The sequence below is a fragment of the Martes martes genome (assembly GCF_963455335.1).
Source record: "Martes martes genome assembly, chromosome: Y".
NCBI lineage: Eukaryota > Metazoa > Chordata > Mammalia > Carnivora > Mustelidae > Martes > Martes martes.
Window position 1 is genome coordinate 19,690,252 of NC_137907.1, and position 20,546 is coordinate 19,710,797.

A 20,546-nucleotide genomic window follows, 5' to 3' on the forward strand; every position below is an offset into this window, starting at 1 on the left:
ATCTTTCATCGTCTTGGCCCCCCTTTCTACGTGACGAAGAAAAGAAAGCAAAGAGGTGTGCTGATCAATGAAAAAACGATGTGTCCTGGCATTGGGACCCAACAACCAAGGGTTTGTTTTACCTTTTTATTTTTGTGTTATCTTATTCTCTTTTGAGTGGGCCCCATGGGGAGCCCAACTGGTAAGGCTTGGCCTTGTTTTTAAAGAATTTCCCTCGCTTTGGGACGCCAACTGCATCCTTCTTAGAGCCCTCCAAGGACGGCATCTGTGTCCCCCTCCTGGTGCCGTCAGCCGCGTGGCCACCCCTTGACAGGGTCTTCGCCGGGCTGGAGAACGCCATCTGGCGGGCCTCACCTTTGAATCTGCTGACCAGCTGGAATCCAGCAGAGCGCTACGCTTTGGTGGAATCTGCGAAACACACTGTCCCTGCGCTGTTCTACCATCTCAGTCCTCTCCGCCTGCCTGTCTCAGGTGGCGCTGGCACGGCCATGAGCGTTTGGGGCATCTGGTGGAGAGGCAGGAGACTGGGACTACACAGTTTGGGCTCCGTGGGATGCTCACAGGGATCACCTTGACTCAAGATGCACCACGCACAAGAATGAACACACCGTGCGGCGTGCATTGTCTTTCTTCTCTTTAATGGGAGATGCAGAAAACACGCTTTCAGAATGCCTGTCTTGCAGGGCACAGACGTGCGACATAACAGCAGACAGGTCTGAAAATGGAGTGAACATCCCAGACCGTATGTCGGGGTACCCCAGGGCGCTCACCCTCAAGAAGTCAAACAGCCCTGCAGCAAAGACCACACTGTCACCAGCGTGGTTCACCAGCCTGAGCACACAAGGGCTCGGGGACAGAAACACGCACTTGGTCACCCGTGGGTCACGGGACACGGCGGCACGATCGCAGCCTCGCAGCAGGGCGGTAACCCACGGCTGCATCTGAATTGTTCCGTTACTCCTCTCTTGACCAGTTCAGAACTCAGATGCCATGACCTGAAGTAGCCCGGACAGAGGCCAGAAGTGAACACAAAATGGGCGGTATTCGTCCACTTTTATAAAAGCCGAACTTGTGTGTTTTTTCCCATTCTCAGTAAATAGGCACTCTGACTCTGAGAAGTTTTATTCAACAGACCCTCCCCTTCCTGTCTAGCCTACACGTCCCACAAACCTTTTCCAGAACAGAACCTTTCTGATTCCCCCAGGCAGAGGAAGCGCTCCGCCCCCGGATGGCTCTGGCGGGTCCGCTCCGGGAAGGCGCTCCCCTCTGGGTGCAGACGGGACGAGGGACACCCCAGAGCCGCACTGCCACAGCGCTCTCCTGAACGTGGCCCGACGGCTCAGCACGTGAGCATGGGTGAGCTCAGCTGAGCTCCACAGCCCTTCCCCAGTTCCAGGGGACGACCCTCGGAGGCTCGGAGAGACCAAGTGCTTTGCCCATGGCCACCAGGCTAGGGAGTGGCAGAGGGGGCCCTGCTCGGGGTACCTGACTTCTGGGTCCAGGAGGCTGGTGTGGGAGATGGAGGCCAGCGGTGGCCCCGATTCTTCACACCCTGTACCCACCCTCTGGCACTTGACTTCACGGTTCCTCCCGCCCAAGCGAGGGGACAGACCCCCCCCCCCACTCCGTGTTCAGCTGGGGGACTCACTTTGACAGGCGTGACAGAACCAGGTACGTGGGAAAACAGCTTTGTGTCCACACTGGTTCTCTCACGCACCTGCCCTGGACGTCCCCGGGCCAGACTGCCGGTCCCAGGAACACGATGCCAGACACGCAGAGCGGAGGGCCTCAGGATCTACGAATTCATGAGCTCCAGAGAGGCGTTTGCGCACAATGAATTTTCACAGCTACTTGTTACACAGCATCACAGCGGCAACAGCTACCTGATCCAGCCCGGGTCCCTGGCTTTGTCCTGACTGCAAACGGATGAGCCTGGGCTACGCTGGCACACGGCAACACACAGACAAATCCCCGGCCCCCCAGTTTATCAAAATCTGACCTACGGTGAGGACGGTCTGGTTACTTACAAAAGACGTAACACAGGTAAATCGGAGACATGCTCCATTCACTCCAAGACACCATTTATTTTGTTAAAGTCAAGCAGGACGATGTGTTGAGAGGTGGTGAGTGTCGAGCATGAAGTACGTACACATTTTCCACAGTGGAAGCAGGATAAAAGCCACGGGCAGCGGCCCTGACTGAAATCCCGAGGTACAGGGCATTGCAGAGCCGAGCTATGGCGGGGGGAGGAGTCAGCCACCACCTACGAACGCCAAGGGCAGAACGTTAGCACCAGGTTGTTCTTGTATGCAATAACACGGTATTTACAAAGTTACGTCCACCGACTCACTGGACTCTTTGGGCCCCGCTAACCAGACGTCTCTGAGGCCAACAGGAAGGGCACAGGACCGTAACGGTGACATGTGCTTTGCTGAAAGCGCAGTGGAGCGTTCCATATTGCTACGTATAAGAGAACGTCCTCCAGAGACCTCAAAAGGCTGGACACAGACACACAGATTCCATTATTCACATTTTACATATTTATCATCAAAATGGTTCACAATACTGTGTTTGAGGGGAGAGGATCACAGATAAAAGCTTTGTGTAAATTAAAAGCAAAATACAGTCAAATTACTGTGGTTGTCCCCGTGGGGGAGAGTGACGGAGGTCCGGGGACAGCCGGCCTCACCTTTTCTGAAGTGACCAGTTTTCACAGCAAGGGACTACACCAGGAGGCAAGGAGGACACTTCATTGGCAGAATGGGCATTCTTCAAGTCAGAAATAGCTTAATTCGACAGGAATGACAACTTGTGAAAAGGCATTTGTCTCTTTGGCATGGCTGGGTTGCCAGGAAGAGTGTTTATTGCCCGCATTACCGAAGCCTGCCAGTTTGGACCCCTCTGTGCGGGGGCGCACAGACATCCGTGCTGTGGTTCAGGAGTCCAGCTCACCCCCCGGTGCGGGAAGTACAGACATCGGTCAGTTAAGACACTCGTGTGCACGTGTGTTTCGGGAAGGGAACACTCTGCTGACAAAGGGACGTCCCCCCACCTGTCGGAAAACTTTCATGGCAATACGGGGAAACGAGGATCCAAGCGATCCCTTTATCAAACAAGTATCTGGATATCACCCCAACATGAAGTCATCGTGGGGTTCCCCTGCCATTTACCAGGCACCAAATCAGAAGAGTGTCTGGGAAGCAGCACAGCGGGTCTGCAGCGACGCAGATAAAACACCGGTGACAACCAAGCCGTCGCCGGGCGGACGTCATCCCACGTGCCGGTTTGCCACGCATACCTGTGCCCTGTTTGGTGGAGCGCCAAGTTAAGTCTCTTGCCCACGTGCTAACGGGGCTGGGTGCTCTCTTGCTGTGGAGCTCTGAAAGTTCTCTGCACGGTCCAGATACAGATCCTTTGTCACGGACGTGACTGGCAAATCTTTTCTCCTAGTCTGTGACTTTTCCACCGGAAATGGACAGCACGACAGTATTTTGTGAGTGAACAGACTCTCGTTAGAATCTTGTCATTTCAACCAATGAAAAGGGCACAGAACCTATAGAATCTGTGGCCAAAGGTCAGGTTTAGGGCTTGTAGAGTCCATACGGCCTCTGAAAGGCCAGAGAAAAGGTTCTTACATGTAAATGGGTCGGACCCTTACACGGCATGGCAGTGGATTTAAAGAGGCAAAAGGGGACAAGAGGCCCATTATCGTTAACGACCCAGTGCACACAAAGTAAGCGTTCTGGGGAAAAAGGAACTTTAGAAATCTCCTGCTGGTCTCAGGAAACAGACGTCTAGCAAGCACATCACACTACGGCACATACTATGAACTGAGTAATTTCTCTTTGCAAGGAAACACCCCTTGAACCGGGATACCAGGACTGAAACTATCTGCTCTGTGCCTGTGTTTTACAGCATGCACGCTATTTCTCTAAGTGGCGATTTTGGAATGAGTGAACCCAACACGTCGGTGACTCGTTCCATGGCTGGTTTTTAACCACTTGGAAATGATTCACCTTTCCAAAATGTTAATGCATGAGCATCACAGATCATCACAGTTTTTGCTGGGGGACAAGGAAGGAGGACAATGAATGGTCCACACCACCTGACGAACAGGGAGGACACGTGGCAGCCCATGCTTTGGATGAATCACAGGACAAGATGTGCGCCAGGGTCTCCCCTCTCATGCACCTTACGGACTCGCTCGGCTTGCTTCCCGAGCGGCTGCTTCAGGACGTGAAGATGGGAGGAAGGGCAGACCCACCCGTGGAAACGACCCCTTGCGTGCACCACGCGGCGGGAGCCCACAGTCTGAACTGCACCAAGTCGCCATCCGCTGGAGCCCGCTGCCACGAGTGCTGACTTGCAAAGGAAAGACGGCTAACGGGGAGACATTCTGCGGCGCATTCAAAAGGGAAACCAAAAAATTAAATAGACCATCGCAAACACACACGGAGTTATTGCTTTCCTAACAGCCGTTTTGCTACCGGAGGATTTGCGCTACAGGAGATAAAGACAGGCTGGGGTTCCTACTCGCCTCCTCGGGAACGGAGCGCCCGGTGCCAGCTTCTGTCCTCCGCCAGGGAGGGCTCCCCTTATTTGGCTCTTTCGGGCTGGAGGCTGTCGAACAGGCACTTCAGCTGCTCCTCCCCCAGGTGTATCTTGTCCTCCAGTTCCCGCTGCTCAATGATGAGAGCCGACTTCATCTTCACAAAGTGCTCGTAGTCGGCCAGGCTCTCCTCGCTCAGGTAGCTGGACAGGATGTCGAGCACGACGCGCTCCCGGCGGTCCAGGTTCTCCTTCAGCTCCTTGGCGTCCTCGTGCTGCTGGATGAGCATCCGCTGCTTCTCGAGCAGTGACTGCTGTGGAGAGAGAGGAACGAGCCCGCTCAGGAGCGGGGCTAGAGCAGGGCTCCGGCCGACAGCCCGACAGTGCTGGGAAGTCTGGGGGCCGGGACATCCAAGTCAGCGACCAGAGATCGCACGGGGGCTGGGACACACAGGCTAGGGACTGGAGATCGCATGGCGCCCACACGGGGATCTGCGGGACGGGGACAAATGCTGTGGGAGGCCACGGCTGGCCCCAGGCCCGGCCCGCCCGTAAGCCCCCCCAGGCCTGTCCCGTTTACACTTCTTCCCACCGGCCGTGGCCTTGAATGGCTCAGAGAAACAGCTGGGATGAGAAGAGCGGTCCAGACACAGACAACTATAGAATTCTGAGAAGCTCGAGAGGTGTGACGGACTTAGGGATGCCAGGTGGGCCACGGGCCCGTCTGTGACAAGACTGTGGGGAAGTCGGCAAAAGGAAGAGATTCTTAAGAACTCCCAGAGCAGGATCCGGCACGCTCCTGGCAGGAGGAGCCTCTGTGCAAACTTGCCGAAGGACGTGGTGACGGAGCGAGGACAGGCAGAGGAGACAGGGCTACGGGGGACACTCCCTGGGGGGCACAGACAACCCTATTCCCAAAACGTGGCCCTCATAGTCACTCTCTGCTTATGAAACACACACGAACCAACCCGACCCCCTCTGAGTTTAATGAAAACTAAGAAGGGAAGCGCGGGGCACATTCTGCAGTGTCTCCCAGCGCCCGCCGAGAAAGGCAGGGATTCAACTCCCCAGTGTGGCCGTCACGTGGCCACCAGGACAGCCCCTTCGGTATTCTGCCACTTTGCATCTTGGTCATGGACCGTTCCCGACAGCTGCGCACGAGTGTCTGGGACATGGCAGCGCTTTGCAAAATGCCCAGGCACAGGGACAGCGCTGGGACGCAGCCCGGACCCCGCGGCGTGCAGGGCCTCCCGCCCACTCCTGTGGGACACCTCCATCTCCACGTCAAACTAACGTTCGGGGAGTTTTCACGGAAAGAGGGGAGGCAGAGCAACTGGTTCCAACGCAAAGGAAAACAGATGTCAACCGGTTCTAGAAGTCCGCTTGGGCTGTTAACGCCATCTGGGCTGACCGGTGACAGGAAGCTGCAGAGATTTCGGGGGAGGACCCGACGTGTTCGCATCGACCCGCGTATTCGATTTCTAACTGCAAAGATGGAGGGAGACTTGTAAAACCTCCCTCCATGTCTTCGAACTGGTTACCATGTCCGTCTCTGAACACTTTGGCTTCCCCAAGCTGCAGCTGCCTGACAGGCTCTCCTCCGCTGGCGGTGTTGCTGGACGCTGGAGCACTGCACCGCACCTGGCCGGGGCAACGAGACCCTGCGTTCGGAAGACCCCCGCGACGCAGCGAGGGCTGCTGATGCTCGCGCCCTACAGAGCCTGGTATCCGGGAGGGCCACGGCCACGGTCCTTAGTGCTGTGACTCTTTCTAGCATCCGCTCAACTTTTTTAAGATTTTTTTTTTTTTTATTTATTTATTTGACAGAGAGAGATCACAGTAGACAGAGAGGCAGGCAGAGAGAGAGGGAGAGAGGGAAGCAGGCTCCCCGCTGAGCAGAGAGCCCGATGCGGGACTCGATCCCAGGACCCTGAGATCATGACCTGAGCCGAAGGCAGCGGCTTAACCCACTGAGCCACCCAGGCGCCCCCGCTCAACTTTTTTAAAGAAGACTTTTTTTTAATTCATTTGAGACAGCACAAGCAGAGGGAGAGGCAGAGGGGGAAGCAGACTCCCTGCTGAGCAGGGAGCCCGACTCGGGGCTTGATCCCAGGACCCCGGGATCATGACCTGAGCCGAAGGCAGAGGCTTAACCCACTGAGTCCCCCAGGCACCTCTATCATCCCTGAATTCTAAATGAAGTCTCTGTCCGTTGCACACACAGAGAGGGAAAGATGGCTTAAGTCGGCGGAGCTGCACATGACCTTTTCCCTCAAATTAATACCTGAGAACGTTCCAATTACATATAAATAAATCTGTTTCCTATTTATGTTATTTTCCTGTTTCTAGATAGACCTGGCTAAGATGGGCAACACAGCAACACAGAATCTGAACACGACCCAAGGGTCTCAGTTGTTTAAATGCTCCTATAGCACGTTCAAATGGTGGTTACGAATGACTCAGCGAGGCCCAGAACTACAACAGTCTGAAAGCCACACTCCCGAAGATTTACGTGGCCGACACCGCTCTCACGGGGAGTAAGGGGAGAGGGCTGCCTCTTCTTCCTCCCTTTCAGAGAAGTTAAGGCGTCTTAACAATATTCAAGATGATCATCTGAGGACCTATCAAAGAATCAAACTCAAAGTTTTACTGGTATTTGACCCAGGAAGGAAAGGCAGCAAAGCAGACATGACTTCCCGTATCTTGCACGTCAGAACCGGACACAGAAACCCGCTAACAGACATGCTCCAAGCTGCATACCTCGAGAAAGGGAGGAAAGGCAGACTAGGCCACTGGCTCTTTCCAGACTGCCAGGTGCACTCCTGTTAAAAGCAGCAACAACAGCGAATTCCGTGACCACTGAGTGCTTGTAATTTGTCAGAGCTGGTGAGCTCCACTTCCACGTGGTCAAGCGGAAAAGATAATGTCCAAGGAAAAGACCATGAGGAAAAAACCATGATCAGCAAGGATCCCTGGGAGCGGATGGAAAGGCGTCACAAAGAAGCCGCAGTTCTTCCCCAACAGCACGGCAGCCCTGCCGTCCAGCGACAGCAGTGCTCAAGGTGTGCTCTGGCAGCACCTGTCGGTGGCATTTCTTTTTCTTTCTTTTTTTTTTTTTTTAAAGATTTTTATTTATTTGACAGAGATCACAAGTAGGCAGAGAGACAGAGGCAGAGAGAGAGGAAGGGAAGCAGGCTCCCCGCTGAGCAGAGAGCCCGATGCGGGACTCGATCCCAGGACCCTGAGATCATGACCTGAGCCGAAAGCAGAGGCTTTAACCCACTGAGCCACCCAAGCGCCCCCATCGGTGGCATTTCTACAGGAAGAGATGAAGAGCCCCGGGCGCGCTGCCTAGGAACTGCGTGAGGCTTCCCGGCGGGAACTCCCGGCACCCCACACACGACCTGCCCATGGACCCCCAATGTCCAGCTCAGACACGCTGCACCTACCCGGTCACCAGGAGAAGTGCTGTCGTCCAAATTATTGAGGGCGTTTTCCACGCGGGCCAGGCGGCCGGACAGCGACAGCAGAAGGTTCACCACTTTGTCCAGGTCCCCGATGAACATCCGGAACTTGTCAAACTCGTTGGGTTTGCAGACATCTTTGGCAATGGCCTCCACCTCGTCCCCAAGTGCACTGTTGGCCTGGATGTCCTCCAGCAGGCTCTCCCGGGCCTCCCGCAGCACCTGCAGCTTGCGACTGATGCTCTCGATGAGCTCCTGCTGTGGGGACAGGGGTGGCGTGCAAGCGCTCACCAGGGTGGTCCCGACCCAGCCCCTCCGGCCACGGCGGCAGTCCGTGGTCTCACCTAAGCGGCCTGCGTGGAATTCAGCCGAACTCGGTAAGAGTTCATTTTGCATCAAATGAGACAGGACTTATGAGGCCAGGAGAAAGGTGACAGCTCCTGGTGACGTCCCTGGCATTTCCTCGAGAACTGAAACGAACTACCTGCTCTCATCCTGTGGGTGTCCTCGGAGACACTGCAGGCGGCCCCCCGGGGCTCCTCACGGTTCCCCTCGTTTCACCCTTTACCTCTGCCAGCAGTCTTGGGGCCCACGTGACACTCTGTGCTTCATACTTTGGAACTTTCCAATTCATTTATTTATTTTTAAAGACTTCCTTTCCTTATTTCAGAGAGAGAGAGGGAGAGAAGCAGATTCCCCACGGAGCAGGGAGCCTGATGCAGGGCTTGATCCCAGGACTCTGGGATCATGACCTGAGCTAAAGGCAGACGCTTCACCGACTGAGCCGCCCAGATGTCCCCGGAATTTTCCAATTTAAAGACTTGCATGTACAGAAGCTACTGAGTCTCATGCCCAGTACTAAATTGCATGATTAAAAAGTATGTTCTAGGGGTGCCTGGGTGGCTCAGTGGATTAAAGCCTCTGCCTTTGGCTCACGTCATGATCCCAGGGTCTTGAGATCGAGCCCCGCATCGGGCTCTCTGCTCAGCAGGGAGCCTGCTTCTCCCTCTCTCTCTGCCTCCCTCTCTGCCTACTTGTGATCTCTCTCGGTGTGTGAAATAAATAAAAAATCTTAAAGAAAAAAAAGATTCTTTAAAAAAAATAAAAAATAAAAAGTATGTTCTACATGGAATGAGCAATTTAAAGTTAAAACAAATAAAGGGCTGTCAGTAAAATTCAAAGTCCTTTAGAGACACCTGAGTTGAATATGACCAAAGTACAAACAAATTACTCATTTTTTTCGTATGGCAAAATCCACGTAACACAATTGGCCGTTTTACCCATTTTGAAGCGTGCCGCTCTGTGGCCCGAAGTACATCCACGTGCTTGGGCAGCCATCGCCACCACAACTTTCTCGTGTTGCCCAACTAAAGCTCGGACCCTTCAACACCAACCCTCCATGCTCCTCTCTCACCTCCCTTTAGACAATTATTTTGTAAACGACAAATATAAAAAAAATCTACGTGGGCCGCCCTCCCAAGGTGATGTACCGTACGGTCTGCCGTGAGCGGCAAAGGTGATCTGCCTCCTGCCCTACCTGGGGAGAATGCCAGGGATGGCTCTCCAGGAGCCCTGACTGGGAAAAACCACTTTGTGACGATCACGGGCATCTCTCTGCCGCCAGATCCACCGAGAGCCGAACCTGGTGAGTTCCGAGAGCCACCATGCCACCAGCACGCCGCCGGGCTGACCCCGAGTGAGTCCGAGAACCAACGAGGCAGTCAAGGGCACAACCCCAAGTGAAGACAGTATCATCTGAACAGTCAAGTCCACTCAGGATTTTTAGCTTACTCTGCTGTCACGAGCGACACTATGTGCACAAAGCAGACCTGTGGAAGTCACCTGAGCCGCTGCCCCTCGTCCTGGGGCCGTTTACCAACTGGGACCCCAGAAAGAGCCTGCAGAGTGCGGGAAAGAAGTCTCTCCAGCCCCATGTCCACGGCTCCACGGGAACAGGCGCCCCCCTCGGAGGGCCGACGTGAAGGCCGAGTGAACTCCCTGCCCGTGGCGCAGCCGTCGTCGGCAGCCCCCAGGGGTGGCCCACACTCAGCAGGTGTCGGCGACACCCGGGGTGCACCGAACACACGACAGGCAGGCCCAAAGCGCCTGTCCCAATGACTGTTCCGGTGGGAAAAGTCCACACACATGTATAAAAGTAAGCGCCCGGATCCGAAAGCCACGGCCTTTCGTCAGAGCTGCCCACGATGCTAAGGCATTTTCGTCCCTCGGGCAGTTAAAACCGTACGTGTCTACACGTGGTCGATGCTCCGAGTGTGGGCGTCTGAGTGTGCCCCCGCTTGCGTGTCCGCGCACCTCGCTATCTGGGGACGTGCTTTACGTGGACCTGGAATCCCACAGCTAAGATGGCTTTTTGGCAGATATCCGTGACTTGAGGGAAGAGCACAAAATAAATTACGGGGATTCTGGGGAAGGAGAACTTTCCAAATTCTTGCCTGAAGCCAGTGCGAACCGGAATGAATACCTCCGGAAATGCAGAGGACTGTGCGTGTCTGAGGAGGCCTGACCGCCGTGACCAGTCGTTCTCCAGGGTCACTATTCTTCAGCAATTACCGCACCGAAGATTTCACGCCGACGCACGACAACGTGCCTTCAAACGTGCAGTACCAGCTGAGCTCACGCGAAACTGGGCATTCTGGAAGGAGCTCAAATTCCTTTGATTCCTTTGTATGTCTTGCATAAGGTTTTATTAGAAACACCCTCCCCTTCCTCCTTAAAGGGCCACTAGAAGCTGCACAGACACCGACTTTCAAAGACCTTGGACGAGGCCTGGCACAGGCAGCACGGGAACCACTCACTCAGCACCAGCCCGGGTGCGGCAGGCCTCACCTGCCACACCCGCCGAGCCTCACGCCAGCCCCTCGGCTCACGTTCCGCAGCCCACGGCACTCAGGGAGCCTGGGAGGAGAGCGACATGGCAGAGGCCAGTCCCCAGGGCTCACAGCAGGGGCAATACTACCTCTTACCTCTGTGCGGATGGCCCCAGACACCTAACTTTGGTCCCAATCCGTGGAAACACGAGGCCTTTTCTCTCTGGGCATTGCACCCACCGCTTGGGTCCAGGGGAAAAACCCTCAGAGAGTCTTGACGTTGACCAGTGGGTTTGTGTGGCTCTCCGGAAGAACTCCGTGAGTCAACCAGGGCACCCTCGGAGCAGTTGCCCTCAGCCGCCCCAGGTACAAAAATGTATTTATTAGCCTTGCTGGGATAATGCTTCCAGCAACTCAAGCCGAAAAGCAGGATTCCTGAGCCACAACGCTGCACAGAACCGTGATTTCTAGCACTGGTCGTTCAGGGCGGAATGGCCTGACAGGTGCACACGGAACTGAACAGATCGGCCCACTACAGAGTTTAATTACGGTGGGGTGGGGTGGGCTGCGTGGGGCGGGGCAGCCTGTCAGGAGGCAAGTTCACACGGATTCGTCTCTCTCTATTTTTTAAAATTATTTTTTATTTATTCTTTTGAGAGAGACAGCCAACGAGAGCAGGAGTAGGAGAGAGGGGCAGAGGGAGAAGCAGGCTCTCTGCTAGGAGGGAGCCCGATGCGGGGCTCGATCCCAGGACCCTGGGATCATGACCGGAGCCGAAGGCAGAAGCTCAACGGAATGAGTCACCCAGGAGCCCCACAGGGATGTACCTCAATCCCAAAGCAGCCACCTGTGGGAAGGCCCCAGCGTCTCGCGCCTCCCAAGAGCAAAACGAGAAAGCGCCACAGAGACAAGGGGAGCAGGACACAGCACGCCGTGCTGCACTCTGCATCGGCCTAACGTGACAAACAAGGGCATGTCGTGGATCACACTGTCCTCCACATCCAGCGCCAGGACTGAATCAGAATCGGGCAGAGTGTATATTTTTCTCTAGTTTTATGAGCACGGAAAACATTTTTGATTCTTTATTTAAAAACAACAATAGAAAATGCAACCCTAACTCTGATACGGGGCCTCTAAAAGGCACAGGACCAAAATGCTTATCTTTCATTTCTCTCAACTCGTTGAACCAAAAAGCGACCGTTTCCCAAACTGAAAGTAATTTTCTTTTGTGCATGGACCACGATATTCTATCATATCTGAAATTGACCAGTGGTATTTTTAAACCACTAGCGATACAAGCAGACTTCCAGCAAAAACTTTCGCAAAGAGTTTTATTAAAAAAAAAAAAAAAAGGCGTTTTTATGAAAGCTCTTTTCCAAAACAGTAAGCGTAGAGAAAACATTCAAAGAATGGTGGTCCCCCCCTTTTCTTTTCCTACGATGACTGACACAGGCTCCAGCCCCTGGAATGAACAGTACAGGGTCTCCTCCGAGGCAGACCTTTGGCACTTTCCTCCCCCCTTAATGCGGAGGCCTTCCTAACAAAAATCCAGGTCATCCCCGGGATGGCACAGGTCTGGCATGCCAACACATCATGAAGATTTAAGGCTAATACAGTGGTGCTGACATTGACCCCGACGGCAGTAATTCTGTCCCTAGCATGACCTCATGGGCTCACTCATCCCCGACCTCACCCCGACCTCACCTCCAATCCCCCATTCCCCGTCCACACAGCGCCCGCCGCTGGCCCCTGCTGCTTCTCCAACATGTCGTGAGGCTCCTGCTCAGGACTCCGCACTGGCAGGCCCCTCGCCCCCCAGGGCACGCAGACATCCCTGCGGCTTTCCCTCACACACCACTCTGGTCACTGTCCAGTCCTCACCTCCTCGGGCCCCCTCTGGAACCGCATTCCCTTGTCGGCTCCGTCCCTCCGGCCCGCTGGACTCTCTCACTGTCCAAGGTACTACGCGACGGCTCGGCGGAGTCCTTCCGTAACGGGCCAAACAGCGGAGACCTCCGACCCTACAGGCCGCGCGGTCCGGGCAACCCCTCACATCTGCGGCTCCGGGTGGTGTGGAGGCCAGCGGAGCGCAGAGCCCAGCGGACCGGTGTGGCCGTGTTTCCGTGAAACGGGTCTTACCGAAGCAGGAGGCAGGCCGCATGTGGTCCGCAGCTGGTAGTGTGCTGAGCCCCGACCGCACGCGTGTTTTTGTGCTGATCGTAAGCTCCCCCTCAGGCAAGGCGGGGCTCCGTTCTGTTTCGTCTACGGTTGTATCCCCCAGTGCCTGAGGGGTTCTCTGAGTTAACAAGTGATGCTTTTTGCTTGACAAAGCACTTGACACCTACTGCTGGGGTTATGATCAGCCGGTGAGCGCACCAGAATTTGATACTCCAACAGTACGTGGGACATACTGCAGGTCACACAGTGCAGTCCCTAGGTATTATTTTTACTTATTATTTTTTAAAGATTTTATTTATTTGAGAAAGAGACAGAATGCACAAGGAGGGGGAAAAAAAAAAAGAATGCACAAGGAGGGAGAGCAGCAGAGGGAGAGGCAGACCCCCCACTGACTAACGTGCCTGACGCAGGACTCGATCCCAGGACCCTGGGATCATGACCTGAGCCACACGCAGATGCTGAACCCCAGGAGCTCAAAGTCCCTAGATTTTAAATGATCAGATCCACTGAACTTTCACTGAGAATGGAACCCACTTAACATGACTTTGCATCTTACTACGCAAGGTGGGGAAGGGGGCGCCTGGGTGGCTCAGCGAGTTATACGTCTGCCTTTGGCTCAGGTCATGATCCCAGAGTCCCAGGACTAAATCCTGCATCCGACTCCCTGCGTACTGGGAAGTCCGCTTCCCCCTCTACCCCTCTTCTCTCTCCTGCTTTATGTAAATAAATAAAATCTTAAAAAAAAAAAATGGTAAAGAAACTGTGAGGAATTTTAGACGAGACCCACTTAGCCAGGAAGGGCTTAATACTGTTGCCCCGAATGTCACCGTCCCGCACAGGAACAGACCACACACGGCCGTGGACACGCGGCACGGGGCCCACGCCACGCGGTCCCTGACGACGGGCTCTCCTACCTTCTTCACGGCCAGGTCGCGGTCCCCGTCCCTCCCTGCGTCGTCTTCCGGCTCCGGCTGCTGCTGCAGGCCCTTCATCTTGATCAGCAGCTCTGCCTTGGGGGCCGACGTGCTGTAGTAGGTGGAGCTGCTGGCTAGGGACACGGCCGCGGGCGCACCCGGCTCCTCTCTCCTGGGGAACAAGGTCAGAACTGCAGTCGGCTGTGACTCCACGCCAGACGCCCCCCGCCAGCCCCCAGTCTGCTCTGTGACAAGCAAACGGTGCTGCCAACACAAGGACCACGGCCAGGGGGCACGAGACCGCTAAAAGGGGCCGGCAGTAGGCGACAATGTTAGAACTAAACAATAGGTCGCCAGAGGGCTACTCCAAGCCCACACAATGCCGTTTTTTTAAAAAGGGGAAAAGTCCAATAAGCAGGGATGTCTAAAAATCTCCACCCGGGGGGAAGGGAGCAGCAGGAAAGTTCTGGCCGGGGGCCTGAGCTCTACGGGGAGCACGTGCATGCAGCTGACTGTCAGCGGGGCCCCAAGGTCCCCAGCGCAACCTGCCACCATGTCCCAGCCCCCCAGCTCGGGCCCACCTCATCTGCTCTGTCCTTCTGTCCTGAGTTTCCCCGGAGCGCCCAGCTACTGTCCGTGCAGGGTGCTGACGGAGACAGCGGACACCAGCAGGACAGATGCGACCGCACACACCCATGCAGGCGGCCTGCAAATAAGGCCAGCTGCAAAGGACAGTGTCCCAGTGCCATGGCAACGCACCCGCTCGCCGTGCTCCGTAACTAGGAGCACAAAGCCTCCTCCGTCACCGTGGACGTCCGGAGCCTTCAGGACGGACATGTGGGGCCTTCTCCGCTACGGGGGAGCCCTGGGCACGGCAGGGTGGGGACAGCCTCCCCGGTCTCCACCCACAGGATGCCGGCAGGACCTCCCAGGTGTGACAAGGAAACACGTTGTGGACACTGCCAACTGTCCCCTGGAGGGAGACAGCGTCCCAGCTGAGAGGCGCTGTCCTCACAGAGAGGAGCCTGTGGACATCACCCCAAAGCCCGCGGGCCTGAAGCCAGGAATGCACGGGAGCTGTGGCAGTGTCACAGCTTTGCCGGTCCCCCCGCTGGCATCCCCAGGGATGGGCCTCCGGAGCTCTTCGGGGAGGGTCACCCAACAGCCAACGTGGGCTGCAGCACGGGGCGGCGCTTCTGAAAATGCGCCCCTGGAAGGCCACCGCGAGAAGAGATGCACGGGGCAGCCCCGGCCCCCTGCAGCCCGGAGCCGCGAAGACGGCGGAAGCTGGGAGGTAAGAGGCCCGCCGCAGCCGCACTCACTTCTCGTCCAAGCCTCTCGGAGAGGGGACTTTGGGCAGCAGCTTGCGGCGCTGCTGGGCTTCCTCCAGCAGGTGCTCGTCTTTGGGGAAGATGCCCTCCATGAGGTCCATGGTGGTCCTCATCTTCACACCGGGGTCCAGGATCTCGGCCAGGGACCGGTCCTTCCCCACGATCTCCCGGGCCAGCTCCTCCGACTTCAGGTCCTCGGCCGTCCTCTCTTTGGCCCTCACGTAGCTGAGGCCGGAGGGGGAGATCCCGCCGTCCTTGGCGCCGGGCGTGGGGGCGCTGGGGCGCGGGGGCTCCGGCTCGGCGTCCTCCCGGCTGTAGAGGCAGAAGCGCGAGTAGGACTGCTCAGACGTGCGGAGCGTCTTGATCTGGTCCTTCTCCAGCCCGCTGGGCAGCGCGGGCAGCTCGGCGGCGCGGGCCAGGCCCTGGCGGCTCTCCTTCTCGGGCCGGCTCTCCGAGTGCACGATCTTGACGGGCACCCTCTTCACCGTGCCGTTGCCGTCCGCCACCCGCTCGATCCTGGAAAGAGAAGAGCCGCGTGCTGACGACACCGGGTGAGCCCCCGCACGGACGGCTATGCGGGGGGCCGACACCGGCGGGCCCCTCGCCTGCCCGGACGGCTGGGGGACGTGCGGCCGCCGCAGGGACGGGAGCCTTTGTGATCCCCCGACCCAGGACTGGGAGTGGAGGCTGCGGAGGTCCCGTTTCCTGACCCCAAGCGTCTGGGCACCTTCCACTTTCCAATCACACACACACCTCCAGACGCCTGGCGCTGGAGCCCGGGGCGGACTCACTGAGGCGGGTGGCGGACCTCTCTTCGCCGCTGGTCATTGCCGTCCGCTAGCCCCGCGCAGGTGCGTCTTCCGTGGGCGGGGAAGCCCGCGACAGGCAGCCTTCCCTGGCAGCCTCCAAGCGGGGCCCGCGCACACCTGCAGGGGCCGTGGGCAGACTTCCCGACGGGGCGGCTATGTGTGGAGCGGACACTGGGCGCCCGCCGCCGCCGGCCCCAGCGTGAGCCTCCCCCTGGGCCGGGCGCTCGCACTGCCGCCCTCCACTGGCCTCCCACCGCTCAGCTCCGCAAGCCACCCCTCACGCGGCTTCTCAAACAGATACACGAGCATCTGGCCGCAAACACAGTGCACACGGCTTTGGCATTATTTTAAGTGACTCACTGAGGACACACTTTTCCTTGAGGAAAAGAAAAAGGGCAGGAGGTGGCGCCTGGGGGACTCAGTTGAGCATCTGACCCTTGATCTCCGTGCAGGTCTTGATCTCAGGGTTGTGAGTTCAAGTCCCACACTGGGCTCCCTACTGGGTGTGCAGCTTACTTTAAAAAAAGGGGGGAGCACCTGGGTGGCTCAGTTGGTTAAGCGCCTGACTCTTGATTCGGCTCAGGGCAGGATCTCAGGGTTGTGAGACCGAGCCCTGCATGCAGTTCTGCACTAGATGTGGAGCCTGCTTAAGATTTTCTCTCTCCCTCTCCCTCCTCTGCCTGTACACGCTCTCTTAAAAAAAAAAAGAAAAAGAAAAAGAAAAAAATTAATAAAGAAGATTTTGCAGTGAAAGCGGTCCCCACACAGAAGAGAGAGAACATGGAATGGGTCAGTGCGACAGGCTTTCATGCAGGGCTCCCCGAATGCCACTTCGCGCCCTCAGCTACACCTCGCTGGACCACACCCAGGGACCCTGTGGACCAGGGCCACAGGGACAAACCTGTTTCAACTGTTTTTAAAGGACATATTAGAGAAAGCGAGCCATCTGCTGATGCCCACAATGGAAGGAAAACACAAGTCAAAATGACAAAAGCCAAAGTTCCACACTTGTTTTTAACTTAGTGGGCCAAGATCACTTCTACAATGTGACCCTGATGGACTGAATTTTGTGTAGCACAAGGATCATTCCAATGCTCTAAAGTCAGCCCTTTTTTTTCCACCTTCTGACTGGTGGCTGGGAACGTAGTATGTTTCTTCCCTGTTTACTGCAGTGTATGGGCTAAAATAATGTTGTGTTCTCTTCTCTCCTCTAAGTAGAAATTCTTAGATGTTTTACCTAGGTGTTCATGTACAGTTGCCCCCAACGCCCTCTTTGTGAATAAATTTTAAAAGACTGGCTCTGTGGAAAATACAGTTTAAATGTGCTAAACGGCAGAAGGAAGCTTCTGGTATCTTATCCAGGCAAAGACAGAGAGACAAGAAACCCTCTTCCCCTCTTCATTCTTTTCAATCCATAGTTAGAAACCTAGACCACCTATTACCGAAAAGTTTTTTTAAAAAGTCAGCTCTACGCCGCAGGTGGGGCTTGAATTCATGACCCTGAGATCCAGAGTCCAATGCTCTCCCGACTTAACCAGCCAGGCGCTGCCCTCCTACTGACTGCTAAGTTGGCCTCTATTAATATCTTCCCCGACTTGTACAGAAACTGGATTTCCAGGGCAGGAAGACAGGAAAAAAGAACACAATGAGAACACGTCCTTCGCACGTTGACCTATTACTTCCCAGCAAAGCATCTCTTCCCGGTGTTTTCTAGCCATACGTGGTGTCTCTCCTTGTGAAAACTGTCCAGACCTCCACATTTAACAAGCCTGATGAACTTTTACTCCAAAGTCAGGACAAAACACAGCAGATGAGACCCTAATGCAACCAGATCTCATCAATCCCTAATCAAAAGGCAAGAGCAGAGAGACAGAGAAGGTGGGGTACGTTGAGCCATTCTCCAGCTCTATGTCCCGGGGCCCCTCTCAAAGCGCCGGCTGCCCACGGGAGCCCGGCCCCACAGCAAGCGCTCCACGCAGCTCTGCTCACGCCGCCGCCCACGGGAGCCCGTCAGCTGCACGCCGCTCTGGCTGGGATGAGCTACAGGACCCACTCGGGAGACCCTCACACAGAGGCTCAGGGTGCACTGATGCTGTGCACGTGGCCATGAAGGAGGCCTCCCGGCACTCCACGGTCGTACGTGCCCAAATGGAAACAGGCTCTCCGGAAACTCCCCGAGAACGCTTCTAGGAGGGACCACGTGTCTGTTACTGGCCGCGACCCAAGATGCCGGCTGCTGGCCGGCATCTCCACTTTGTAGTTAAAAACAAAAAACCTGCCGAGAACTTTTAAAGATTTGAAAGTAAGCTACCTAGCTTGAGGACAGGAGTTGATGCATTTTCAGGGGGAGCACAAGTGCCCGTTCTGAAACCCCCGGGGCAGTGACGCTGCACCCTGCCCTCGGCGTCGGCTGCAGCCCCGCGCCGGCCGCGGCACCCGCTCAGCAGGCGCATGGGTGCGGGAGCCTGTCCTGTGCCCCTGCGAGCGCCCGGCGGGCGGCTGGCACACGCACACGTGGGACCGGGGAATACCGGAAGGAGGGAGGCACCAGACACGGAGGGCAGGGAGGGGAGCGGCTCAAGCTCTGGAACCCCGAGTCTGCGGAGGGCTGGGTAAGGACAGCGGCCCTGGGCCGAGCTCCAGCAACAGGCAGCGTGGGCAGCCCCGCCGTGGCACGCTTTCCTTGCGGACCCGCCGCCAGTAGCGGACTGTGGACACCAACCCTGGGCTCTGGCTTCTCCTTTGTCTCCTTGGTCCCTAGGAATGCACATGTTCACACGAGGACTGACCTGCAACACACACTGTGGGGAACGTAATTTGGGACCCTTCGAGCGACTCCCTTGATAGCAACTTCCAGAGGCCGCACGGGCACCCCTGCTTCACCGCGCTTCCCGAGACAAACAGAGAGGATGTATTTGGGTGTATGGGTCCCGACGGCGACCAGAGTTCAGCCCTCTATGAGCACTGGTACAAGAGACGTGGGTCCAAGACAACCTTTTCTGGCCCCAATGAGACAGTGGATGGAAAACTCAGTAATGTGGGTCCCCAAAGACCCCTTTCCCCCTTGACCAGGATCTTCAATGATACCGTTACCGCTTACTGAAATTCTTCTTAAGCCCATAGGGAAGACGCAATGAGAAAATCAACACTTGCTTCAGGCAAGAGAAAAATGAAAGCTATTGCCTCCTTCCAGAGCGAACACAGGTCAGGTGCGCCGTGGAGCACGTGGCTGTGTCCGTGGGAGGAGCCCGCGCTGCTCCCACTAGCCCTGCAGAAAGGGGGGCCGACAGGGGCCGAGGCCGGCTGGCTTGCAGCAGCAGCACACGCTCGCGCCGCCACAGAGCACCGCACTGCCTTTCCTTCCTCCCACAGCATACAGTGTCACCTGCCGCTCCAAGGCTATTTCCGTGATATCCACCTCGTGAAGGACACGCAGCACAGCTGTGGCCCCCAGAGGCAGCTGTGGCAACACTGCCACACTTGGAGACACAGGATGATACCAGGAATGCGCTCTCTGCAGAGAGGTTTTGAAGTTACAGAAAAAAGGGAAGAAAGAAAAAGAAAGAAAGAAAGAGCGAGCTTGAGACGTCAGAGCAGGAAGGTCCAGCAGACCTTTCTGGGAACGGTGGAAACAAATGCATTCTGTGCCACCAGCCGTACAGGGCTCCAACTGACACGTGGAATTTATTTTACTTCTCACTAACGGACGTGCGCACGGCCACAGGTGACAGCTGGTGACAGCGCGAGACAGTTGGGGACATTCCGAGCGCTCCTGGCTGCGGGGCGGACCTGGGGACGTGGAGAAGCACCCCTCACGTCTGTCCATGAGATGCCAGGAGCAACACCCCCTCTTCAGCGATGACACCCAAAACCTCTCCCGACACAGCTCGATGTGCCCTGGGGACAAACCGGCCCTCCCCCAGGTTGAGAGCCACTACTCTAGGGAACAAGAGGAAAATTCTCCACTTCTGCCAGTTCTCGGTTCTTCACTGGCCCTCAGAGAGGAGGGAGAAAGGAAACAGTCCATGCTCTGGACTTGTGAGTCCCTGGCCTGACGTCCGCCGCCGTCTCAGTGGGCACGGTGGACAACCCCACGCCTGAAATTTTCACCGCAGCTCCGTGCACCATGACAGACACTTCCTCTGCTGTAACGACAGGTGTACAGCAGGTGGGCTCTTCACATAAGATACAGGGAAAATCAGTGTGGAGGGGCGCCTCCGTGGTATAGTCAGTTAAGTGGCCGACTCTGAGGTTGTGGCTCAGGTCACTATGTCAGGGTCCGGGGATCGAGCCCCACATCGGGCTCCACAATCAGCACAGACTCTGCTCTAGCCTCTCTCTCCCTGCTTCTCTCTTTGCCCCTCCCTACCCTGTGCCTGCTCTCTCCAAAAAAGAAAATCTTAAAAGAAAAAGAAAAAACAGTGCGGAACACTGGACATTATGAAAAACACCAATTTCTCCTGAAGGTCTCCTA

The 20,546-nt window shown here is 56.1% G+C and overlaps 1 protein-coding gene across 5 annotated transcripts in view; it reads right to left on the reverse strand.

Moving 5' to 3' along the window:
• Positions 1 to 2,048: 2,048 nt before the first annotated feature.
• The window catches only part of SHROOM2 (shroom family member 2), a 132,962-nt gene continuing 114,464 nt past the window's right edge, over positions 2,049 to 20,546 (reverse strand). The window contains exons 7-11 of one of the 5 annotated variants that reach the window (XR_013966335.1): positions 15,255 to 15,779; positions 13,933 to 14,104; positions 7,998 to 8,270; positions 2,351 to 4,862; positions 2,049 to 2,263 (exon numbers count right to left, since the gene is read on the reverse strand). Coding sequence is in view for 4 of the 5 variants with exons in the window: in XM_080795977.1 (XP_080652103.1) it covers positions 4,596 to 4,862; positions 7,998 to 8,270; positions 13,933 to 14,104; positions 15,255 to 15,779 (1,237 nt within the window). In the remaining variant the exon portion in view is untranslated. Of the gene's footprint in view, positions 4,863 to 7,997; positions 8,271 to 13,932; positions 14,105 to 15,254; positions 15,780 to 20,546 lie in introns of all 5 variants that reach the window. The other 4 variants (XM_080795980.1, XM_080795979.1, XM_080795978.1 and 1 more) reach the window with 4 other exon arrangements.